Source organism: Rhineura floridana, chromosome 16 (genome assembly GCF_030035675.1).
Source record: "Rhineura floridana isolate rRhiFlo1 chromosome 16, rRhiFlo1.hap2, whole genome shotgun sequence".
NCBI classification, from domain to species: domain Eukaryota; kingdom Metazoa; phylum Chordata; class Lepidosauria; order Squamata; family Rhineuridae; genus Rhineura; species Rhineura floridana.
Genome location: NC_084495.1, coordinates 35,724,021 through 35,734,931, shown reverse-complemented (window position 1 = coordinate 35,734,931; position 10,911 = coordinate 35,724,021). Strand labels below are relative to the sequence as shown.

Below are 10,911 nucleotides of genomic sequence, written 5' to 3'. Positions count from 1 at the left end.
GGGGGGGGTTGCCTGGGAGAATGGAGCTCCTGCTCCAAGATCCGCACCACTGTCTGGTCATGCCCCGCGACCCGGTGCTGGCAAGGATCGCAGAGCAGGAGCTCCCCCCTCCCAGCCCCAGGGGCCTCGGCCAGTGCCCAACCTGGCTGCCCACTGGTGCCCGGCTGGCATGTCAACACTCTTGCACACATGGGCTTCAGGGTTTGTGGGGTTTTTTTGTTACAAAACAGTCAACCAAATGTTTCAGCTTCTAAAAGTGGTTTTATTCAGTGTGCTACTGCTTGTCACAACCAAATCCTCAAAACAAATCTTCAAAAGTGCTTTCAAGGCAAAAAGAGAAAATACAGAATCTCAAATTCACTAGAGCAGGGAAGGGGAGCTCATGGCCCTCCAGACGCTGCTGGACTTCCGCTCCCATCATCCCTGATGGGTGCCCATGCTGGCTAGGGCTGATGGCTGTTGGAGTCCAGCAGCACCTGGAGGGCACCAGGTTCCCTACCCCTGCACTAGACATACAATAAGGCACTCGGCTGCAATGCCTGCTTCTTGTTGAGAGGCATGACACTCCAAAGGCACCAGGACACACGGATGCTTGATCATGCCTCTTTCTCTCGCTCTGTGTGTATGTGTACAAGAGTTCTCCTAGGAGATCTTCACCATGTGGCTCTCCCAACGACGTGGCAAGGGGCCATACTGAATCACACCTCAAGACTTCACAGATCAAAACACAAGGTTTTCCTGTAGGTCACAGCAGGAGGAAGTCTGCAGCAGGGAGGCTTGGAGAAGGGAGCCAGAGCTGTTGGCCACAGCTCTGTCCTAAGCATGGACTGAAATCTCTTTGGTGCAAGGTCAGATGGGGGATTTCACTTTGTGTCTCAGTGATTCCATGCCACCACCCAGCTAAAGGCAGAAGATCAGTCCGGTTCAGGGCCTGCTCCTTTTCAGAGCTGGGCTCATTCCACCAAACATCAGGGCAGAGTGACCATGCGGCCTGTGTTTTGTATTGCTGTAAAATGGCGTTTGTTCCTCAGCCCAGAGAACCTCTCATTCAACGTCAAGCTCGTCTGAGGAGGAAAAACACAAAGAGCATTAGGCTTGGATCCCCAAAGACACTTGCTTAGGAGAGAGCCAGTTGCACTCATAATGCAAGTTCATGATGGCCATTAGCTTAACCTTGCACAGTTTTGGAGAGGGAAAATCTATCACACTCAAGCATTCCTGAACCAACAGCACAAACCCCAGAGATGCTGATGTGGCAGGAACGATTTTCTCAAGGAACCCCACATTCTCTTATCTTGAAACTTCAGGTGTTAGAGATAGATTAGCACCCCACACCCACCAGCCTTGTTCACGCCGAGTTGGATTAGGGATAAAACAAGCTAATCTCCCCCCAAAAAAATCGGGAAACAGCTTGGCTAATTTTGAAACCAAACCAAACTCACTAATTTCCCCCCAGGAGAGCCTTTAAAAGCATTTTGTAGGCAAACAGAGAGTATCATGTCCACACCCAGCCATGAAGCTCTGGGTGACCTCGGGCCAGTCACAGTCTCCCAGCCCAACCTAATTCTCCAGGGTAGAACCACATACGCCACCTTGGAGAAAATAATAACAGAGGCCCATTCCTCGCAGGGATCCTTGGGGGTTCCCCATTTGTGGCTGTCCAAAACATGGGAAAACTGGGAAGGTAAGAAGAGAGCTTTCCTCCTCCCACCCCAATTTGGACATGTCAGTATTAGTGGCTTCACAGATCACCTCTGGCATAGGTTCAGCTTGTAACACATTGAAATGCAACTTTTTTTTGGGGGGGGGACTTATTTTACTAATTCTTCATAACATATAATTAGAAATGCAAATGATCTTGCACAGAAGGTCTGCCAGTGAAACCGCTAGTGTGAAGTAGAAACCCCATCAAAGAAAAGAAGTACCCAGCCTCTGCTTGATTATTTTCCTCCTTCTCCAACTTCCTCTATGCTAATCTGCCACAAACAATGTTAAAACCTGTCAAACTTGTTGTCACCTCATTCCCTGGTGCCCCAGCAGATGTCAACATCATCCCTTCTCTGAAAGAAGAAGTCCCAGAGCCGTGCTTCTTCCCCATCCCCCAATATTCCTGCTCTAAATCCCCTTGAGGACTAGTAGTTCGATATACAACCTGCTTCCATTTGTTCTTGCCATTTTGGGAATATTCGCTACCTGGTTAGCCATGGCCCGGAAGTTGAATCTCAGGGGCACTCCTTTGGGCTGGCGAAGGGTCATCTTTTGTGGGGTTCTTCTCCCTCTCAGGAAGGGGCGCTTGGCTCCTGGCCTGTGAAATGGACGCAGCAGGTAAAGATGCCTTCTTTCCCACTTAACAAAGGAAGAAGGGTGGAACTGTCCAATTTCCAAAATCTGCCCTCATAAGAGACGGAGGAGTCTCGACACCTACAATTTTCCTTGCATATCCAATACTGTCTTAAAAGCACTGGCCCAAATGAGGAGGGATGATGGCAATTAAAACAACAACACTCGAGCCCAGATTTAAAAAAAGAGCCAGACCCTAATCCAGAAGAAGGAAGAGCATTTGCTCCTATGACGAGCTGGGAACCTGGAAGTTCTATCCTTCAAGTATGCAAGGCCCACCAGCTGGTCCATTAGGGTGAACGGAACACTGCTCTACTAACCTCCGTTTGCCCTCCCTGCTTGCCTTCTTACTCACAACCAGTTCCGACAGCAGCCCTGGCTGCCAGCTTCCGCCTGTCGCTCCTTGCAGAACTTAGCAGGGAGGAGGAGGGCGGGGCCAAAACCTGAATGAGTTGGCTCCACCTCCTGCTGGGCTCCTGGCTTTCCACCTTACCAGTCCCAATGGGCACCAGCCAGCCCCCGCATTTGTCCAGAGTCCTAGCCATGTCAACATAAAGGACATAAGGATGCAGCAAAGCAGAGTGGCATGTTTGCCCTCCTCCCTCCCTCGCTTGCAGACCTTAACAGTTCATCTACGCCAAGAATGGATCACCCCAACAATCGGTTGATTGTCTGCGCTTGCAAAGCGCCCTGCGTGCACAGCTTTGCAGGGGCAGCCAATCAGCTGGTCATCAGAGCCTGCAAACTAAATGTTCAGCCAAGCTGTGTCTTTACCTGCCGTGCACCTGATGTCAGGCGGAGGTCAGGTGGTTATAGCTTGGCCGAACGGGAAAGCCTGGCAGGGCCCACAGGCCAGAGGTCCTCCCCTCCATCCCTACCCTCAGCTGGAGCATTGTCCATAAGGCCTTGTATACTGCCCCCTCATATAGTTCTTCCTTCCCAGGATGAGTCTCCTCCTGCCGAGCACTTTAAAAGGGCAACTGGCCATGAGTCCCATGGGCCTGGTGGGCTTGAGATCCAAAGGATCAAGTAAAAGGGGAGACATCAAAACAGAGAGTGGGACTTACATGTTCGTTTGACTTGCTTGGGGATTAGACACAGAAACGGTCAGGACTCCTCCGGAGCTGGGTTGTGCCTGCCACCTGTTGAGAGAGAGAAACAAAACGCTTGTTTCATTATTGCCAAGTCTGCCAATTTACTTTCTTTTCCTCTCTGCTTTTAAGAAAACGGGATTCTTTCCCCATTTACCTTCTCATCCTCACTGGCTTTCCTTTCGCATTCGACTTAGATTGCTGTTAGAAGAAAGGGAGACACCGGCATGAAAGGGACTCCTCAACAAACCCGAAACTCTTTTAACAAGAAAGATTCTTAGGTAGCATCGCGAAGCCCGAAGCAAAAAGACTCCATCGTACGGGCCAAGGCTTTCCACAAGGGCTAGCTTAAAATGGTTTAACAACAGTTATATACCACTTACTAGAACAAAAGACCTCTAAGCAGTTTATATAAGGATTAGACAAATTCAAGGGCTATGCATCTACCAACAGATTTTAGCTGTAACAGCTCACAATAGAACTTCCATATCCAAAAACAGTCTAGATTGGCAGGTGTTGAAAGTGTTTAGCCTGATCCAGCAAGAACACTCACAAGCCTGTATGTTCACAGCAAAGGGAGTCAGCTGTGAAGTGAGTTGGAAGAGTCAGGCAAGTCACCATGTGTCAACTCCTCTATAATACTGTTGCCGTATTATAGCCCTGCAGCTAGATCAAGCCAATGGCCCATCTAGTTCAGCATCCTGATCTCACAGTGGCCAACCAGATGCCCATTAGGGGAAGCCCTGGAAGCAAGACCTGACCGCAAAAGCACTCTCCCCTCCTGCGTTTTCCAGCAACTGGTATTCGGAAGCATGCTGGAGAACACAGCCATCATAGCTAATAGCCACCGCCATGGACGATAAGGCTATTTATTTATTCATTCATTCAAATTGCGCATAAACCAGAAGTTACTAAGGTGCTGTTCAACACAATAAGATAATCCACTAAAACGCATTAGACACCAACAGAGTATGTAAAAGTGACACCTGACGTATTTAAGGATCAGTAAAAACTGGTATAATAGATCAAAGGCCCAGGAAAGCTTGAAGGGACAGGTAAGTTTCTGTCAGTGCCTGCCAGGTATCCAGGGGGGAGACCATTCCACAAGTGGGGAGGCTGTCACATAGAAAGCCTGCCTCCAAGCACTCATCCCCTGAATGCCTCCAGGACATGGCACCAAGATGGTAATAATAATCTCTCTGATATGATTGTTGTAAGGATTACATGGATCATGCATGTTAAATGCTTTCGGCTCTTAGGGGAAATGCTATATAAATATTAAACATTGTTTTATGGCTGTCCCTTTAATAAGGGATTTCAGGGTCAATTGAAACCAGAGGGCTCGAGCAATCAATTCTCCATTGGATGAAATCTCCACCAACAACATAAAAGATGGCGAAGGACTGACCCCTTCGCTAAAGTTGAATCTGGACTGCCTCTGGAAGAAAGCTGGTCTTCGGTTTAGTCGGAAAGGCCGGTTGCTGGGGGGCGGGGGAGAGAATGAGAGAGAAAGAGCCCATATTAATACAGCCAAAGTTCCACCCAAAGTCAAGCTTTAGAGGAATTTCCTGAATCTGAAACGTTCAACATTTGCCATTTGAGTTTGCAAAAAAAGGATCAGATTTCTCAGGATTCGAAGGCTAAAGCTGAAGTTTTGTCATCAAAGTGGCATGCGCACACACCAGCCCTTCCACAAGAACGTGAAATTCTGCTCCTTCCAAGCTGGCCATTGAGGACACATTTAAAAAAAACACACCGCAATATGCAACTCAGAGATGAAGGATGCACCAAGCCGCCTCACCTTTGGGTGGGCGGAGCAGCTCCTGGCATTCTGAACCCCTTGACCCTCTTGGGCATCTGTTGCCGTGGCCCCACTGCTGCTCCATCACTGTTGCCAACTGTGGCGACACCTTCTTGCTTGCCCTAGAAATTAACCGTAGCTCATCTCAGGACTGGCTTAGCGGAAGGGCCGTGGCTCCGTAGCAGAGCATCTGCCTTGCATGTAGAACGTCCCAGGTGCAATCCCCAAAGGCATCTCCAGGTAGGGCAGGGAAAGAGCCCAGTCTGGAATCCTGGAGAACCGCTGCCAGTCAGTGCAGACAATGCTCAGCCACGTGGACCAATGGTCAGATCCAGTATAAGACAGCTTCCTATGTTTCTTGAATAGAAAGTGGCATGGATGAATGATTGCCGTCCAGCCTTTGCCAGCTTGGCAAAGTGTCCTCCGGATGGTTTGGACTAGTCAAAAAACAACTGAGGGATACCAGGCTGGCGAAGGCTGCCGGAGTCTTACCTGCTGAGCCGAGGCTGGCCGATTTAGTGGGCTGATGCCGTTTGGCCCAGTGGCTGCTCTCCGCCTGGGATTGGTCCAGAAGCGTTTCCTGTAATACTGCTGCTTGTGAAATCCTCCTCGAAACCTGTTGGGTCCTAAAGCAACAGATTGTTCAGATTGCTCATCGCAGAGGCTGCCTCTACCATTTAGACCACCCAACAGCATTATCAAAAATGTGTAATATTTATCATGTTTGAATCTCCCCTGCCTCTTCCTCCAAAAAGCCCAGGGATGAGCACACGGGCTCACTCCCATTTTTATCCTCGCAACAACCCTGTGAGGTAGGTTAGGCTGTGAAATAACGACTCGTTTAAGGCTACCCAGTGATCTTCATGGCTGAATGGATCTCTGAACCCAGGTCTGCCTGACGCAGGCCTAGGAGCACGCTTGCTAAGGACTTACAGCCAGGGAGGGGAGCCTTTTTTCAGACCCAAAGGCCACATGCCCTCACGGGCATCCTTTCAGGTGCCACACGCCAATGGTGGGCTGGGCCAGAGGCAAGGATCAGGTGCGGACAGAGACAAACCCATTTTCATTATCTATGGCAGCCGCCACCAACGTGATGTTTGGGCCTACACCTCCCATCAGCCCCAGCTGGATGGAGGCTGGTTGATGGTGTGATGTTATTACTGTCGTACACTGCTTGGGAATGTTTAAATATAAAGCAGGAAACAAGTGTGTATTTTAAAAAAAAGTGGACAGGGGCCAAGGCAAAAGTGGGTAGGACAATAGATGTGACTTTAAGCTTTGTACAGGAGGGTACATTTCAGCCCCCAAAAGCCAGAGGTTTCTCCACCACCTCCCATGATACAAGTGTCTGATGCCTCCATCCCCAGTCCAGGCGAGAGACATTCCAGTCCAGCAAAAACGCTCTTCCTGCAGCTGCTTTGCACGTACCTTGCAGATTTCGTGGTACCCAGCTCCGGAATCTAGGTGTTCTGTTGCCGTAGGGTGGATTCCAGTTCTTGAGTGGCTGCCTCCATCTGTTCCCTCTTGTGCTGGTCTGTCCTTTCTTGTTACGCTTTATGATGTCATCTAAATGAGGGAATACCCGCCCCACACACACACAAAAAGCAACCCGAAAAGGAACACGTCAAGGAAATCTGCAGTTCTACTTAATGGCTTCCTAATATTCCTCATCTGCTGGCCTCGCAGCATTGTCACACAAGAAGGCTGAAAGCTAAGCCTCAACAGGTGAGGTAAGGCGGCATAGAGAACTCCTCAGTAACCAGACACAAACTGAGGACAAAACCTCTGGGTGCATGAAGACTCCTCCAGAGCCCTCCCAAACATTCAGGTGCATTATACTCCAAATAATTGTTTCGTCCATTTGGAACAGAAAGTCAGGCACGAGGCAGCAACATGGGCCATGTAGAAATAAATACTGTAATGCTTATGAAGCATGTTTTGGTGCCACAAAACAGAGAGCCGCAACTATGTATGGGAGGATAGGCTAAACATTCCATGATGTCTTAGTAGGGTGAAGACCAGATCATAAAATGAAATGTTAACGCCGACTATCAAAGACCACATATTCAGCATTCCCATTTGCAGAGGGGGATTTAGGGAGGCAAAGTAGCGAGGCAACCCACAGCGAATGGGGAGATTTCCCCCTTCCATTGTGATTCCCTCCGATGGGATGTGGGTATTTCCAGCTCACTGACTCCACAAAGGAGGGCGATGTTTGTGTGCCCAACTGATCTCGTGCCAGGGAAATTATGATTTGCATTGCCAGTCGGTGCCATAAATAGACCAGGCATCACATCAAGCCTCTATTTTTGGAGAGGGCCCGTTGATCAGGCTTGAGCTGGATTATGGCATTAGAGCTCGGAAGTGTGCGGGGGGGGGGGGGGACCGGCCAAGATCTTGCTGGGCCCCCAGACCGCAACTGGGTCTGCTTCCCTCTCTCTTGGATGGCTCTTGACTTTAGGCACAGCCTGTTGGTTGGAGGGAAGAAAAGGCTACTTTGGGGGTGTTTGGGGGGCAGAGAGGGAGACCAGAGGCAGAAAGAGCGAGGTCTATGGGGAAGGCAGTGGGGGGAGGGGCCGGCAAAAGGTGGGGGAGGGGACAGGATTGAAGAGGACCCCACTAGGGATGGACCAAGCCAAGTGGCCTGCGGAATTGGGGGTGGAACAGGTTTGGGGGGAGGGGGAACCTGGCACACCTTTGGGGGTTCAAGGCAGCTGCAAACGGAGTTTGCAAACTTTGGCCAACTCTTCCCTGGCCCAGAGTTAGGGTCACCCTCCCTCACCCAATCCACCCCTCTGGCCCCACTTTGGGAGGGGGCTTTCAGCGGTTGCCAGCCCCCTCCTCCACGTGGAGTGAGCCCGGCTCCCAGGGGGCAAATCCCGAGGGACTCCAGCGCCAGGTCGCGCCGAGGCGCCCCTAGGGCACAAAAGGAGCGCAGGCGGGACCTACCCAGGGACAGATCGATCTCCTCGGCGGCGATGGACTCGGATCCTGGCCCCGCCGCGCCGGCTTCTAGCTGCTGCCCGGTCCCCGGTGCGTCCATACCGGGATCTGGGGAGAAAGAGGAGGAGGCGGTGGCGCCCGCAGCAGAGCCTGGCCGAGAGGGGGAGGCGGGCGCCGGGAAGCCCTCCCAGCGCCCGCCCCCGGACGGACAGCTGTGCCCTGGGCCCATTCCCTGGCACGGCGGCCACCAGAGTCCCCGTCCGCGTCAGCTGAAAGCGAGAGGCGCCCTTACCCCGGGAGGAGGAGGGGCAGGCCCCGCGGCAGGCGCTTCGGACGCGGGGGAGCCCGCCCGCAGGAGGCCGTCCAAGCCGGCCCGATGTCCGCAGGGGCGCGCCTGTTTCACCGACGCGCGTTCCTTGCTCGGCGTCTGCTGCGCCCCTCCTTGACCTTGCCTCCGGTTGTGCGCTCAAGCGCATCCTGCCATCTCCCGCCTCCAAAGACTCGCGGGAACTGTAGTTCGCCCCTCGCAGAGCTACAAATCCCAGCAGCCGTAACAAACTACAGTTCCCAGGATTCTTTTCTTTTTTGGGGGGGGGACTGTGATTTAAATATATGCTGAAGAGGAACTGGGGCTGTTTAAACAGGGACGGCGCCAAAGGGGGATGAGGGGGCAAGTGCCCACGCAAACCAGGAGCTGGCCCACCAGCTGGTATATTTCACCCAGAAATATACTTGGTTTGCCTCTTCTGCGAACCCCCCCTCCGATTTTTTTTCTGGTGCTGTTGCTGCTTTTACAATGTCACAATCCTTAGAGAGCTTTCAGGGCAGATCCTCGAGGATGCAAAAAGCAAAGTACTTGGGCATCAACTAAGACACCTTAAAAAAGAAAAGAAAAAAACAAGTTCCTAGCCCTTACGATTACCAAGATGGCCTTAAAAGTGGTGGTAGGGTAGCTGCTGAAGCCTTGGGAAGGCCCTAAGGAAGCAGCCAGTTGGGTTTTTCCGAGCTTTCCACGCAGGAAGAGGAAGGAATAAATGAGGGGAAATGTCTGAACTTTTGCTTGATTGGCAAAGGCCAGTTTGGTCTATGACTGTAAATAAAAAATCAATCAATCGATTGGCAAAGGAGACAGGTAGGTATCCCCTGTTAGAAACAAGGTGCTGCCTTAGCTTACGTCAGAGCACTGGTCCGTCTGTCCTGTCTGCACTGAGGGATAGTGACTGTCCAGGGTTTCAGGCAGGATTTTCCCCCAGTCCTACCTGGAGATACAACAGCTGGTATAGCACTATGGGGAGGAGAGCCTGGCTGGGAGCCTCTGACCTTTCCCAGATTTCACATTCATTCTCTCTTCCTCCCTCTCTCTCTCTCTCTCTTAAACATAGCCAAGCAGTAGCAATGAGCTTAAGCTTGGACTGCAAGTACAGGATGCTCTAAACCAGCCACATGGCAGCAGGACAGAAGAGGCAAATGCCGCTGCGCATCTTATCTGGCTGGCATAAAGAGTGCTGGCTCATCCTGGCAAGGCTTACCAAGGGAGAGGAGGTATCTCTTGGTCCTTAGCCAGCTGCTGCTGCTCCACCCACAGCTCCTGGTGGAAAATGGAAACTTGAAGGAATGAGGCAAGAATTCTATGTATAGAGAATGGAAATCACACTGCTAAGGGGCTAATTTTTCAACAAGTCAAACAAAAGTGTTGAAGAGCTCAAAGTAAATGTGCAATTAAGGTGTCACTGGCTGTCATCTACAGCTGGCTCAGAGTTTGTGTGCACACATGAGTGTCCAGTTGTCTGCATTTACAGAAACTACTAATTCACAAAAATGACATAGAATTCACTGCCAAGATGTCCTGACGGCTACTGGCTTAGATACCCTTTAAAAAAGAAGAAGAAGAAGAAGTTGGACAAATTGATGGAGGATGTCAATCAAAAATTATTAGTTGTGCTATTTAAATGGAACCTCCACATTCAGAGTCAGTATACCTCTAAATATCAGGTGCTGGAGACAATAGCAAGGCCAGGCTGCTGCATTTGTCCCGCTTGTGCCCTTCCCAAAGGCATGAGTTTGGCCACTGATGGGGATAGGATTCCAGACTAAATGGACTTTTGGTCTAACCCAGGAAGGCCGTTACGTAATCATGCAACTGCATACGCAACTACATATTTAGTTGTTCTTTTAACAAGCCTTGGTTCTTTCATAGAGAAAAGTCCCCGTCTGAAACTCTGAAGAGCCACTTCCAATCAGTGTAGACTAGGGGTTCCCAAACTGTGGTCCATGCACCACCAGCAGTTTGCAAGTTTCATTCAAGTGGTCTGTAACAAGTCCTCATTATCTCATATTGAAGTTTAACTGTATGTTTATTGTTTCTTTTATTTCTTAAATTGTATTTTATTGTATTACAATTTAAAATACAATTAAAAATCACATAGCATATAGCACAGTACATTACAACTGCTGCAAAAGGCAGAAAAATAATTAAGCAGTCAGCCAAGATCATCAGCAATTTTCAAATGATCTGTGGGAAAAAATGTTTGGGAACCACCAAAGTAGACAATGCTGAGCTTGACAGACCATTGGTCTTACTCTGTATAAAGCCAAATCTATGTTTATGTATTTAACAAACACTTGTCTTAAACAGCCCTTTGAAGGATTTAAAAAAACCAGTAATTTAATTCAAGAAGCATTTTCTTTCAGTATCAAGTGAAACAAATTGTGTCATAGATGAGGGCAAGACTTAAG

The 10,911-nt window shown here is 49.9% G+C and overlaps 1 protein-coding gene across 2 annotated transcripts; it reads right to left on the bottom strand.

Annotated features, from left to right (window-relative positions):
• Positions 1–241: 241 nt before the first annotated feature.
• Positions 242–8,618, bottom strand: LOC133371199 (UAP56-interacting factor-like). 2 transcript variants are annotated; one of them, XM_061598368.1, is made up of 10 exons: positions 8,468–8,618; positions 8,182–8,283; positions 6,661–6,798; positions 5,725–5,858; positions 5,233–5,354; positions 4,840–4,912; positions 3,589–3,632; positions 3,408–3,482; positions 2,194–2,305; positions 242–1,064 (listed from the first exon to the last, which is right to left on the bottom strand). In XM_061598368.1, the coding sequence occupies exons 2-10, from the start codon at positions 8,273–8,275 to the stop codon at positions 969–971; spliced, it is 888 nt and encodes a 295-aa protein (XP_061454352.1). In that variant the 5' UTR covers positions 8,276–8,283; positions 8,468–8,618; the 3' UTR covers positions 242–968. The 2 variants fall into 2 exon arrangements, with proteins under 2 accessions (XP_061454352.1, XP_061454351.1); XM_061598367.1 differs by lacking the exon at positions 8,468–8,618 and having other exon boundaries at positions 8,182–8,419.
• Between the last annotated feature and the right edge of the window lie 2,293 nt (positions 8,619–10,911).

Bases quoted from the DNA above. Each gene is read 5' to 3' on its own strand.
- LOC133371199 (XM_061598367.1), bottom strand. From the start codon at position 8,404: ATGGGCCCAGGGCACAGCTGTCCGTCCGGGGGCGGGCGCTGGGAGGGC. The intron at 3,483-3,588 runs GTAAATGGGGAA...CTCTCTCAACAG, and splicing joins AAGCCAGTGAGGATGAGAAG to GTGGCAGGCACAACCCAGCT. The intron at 2,306-3,407 runs GTAAGTCCCACT...TCCATTTCACAG, and splicing joins CAAGCAAGTCAAACGAACAT to GCCAGGAGCCAAGCGCCCCT.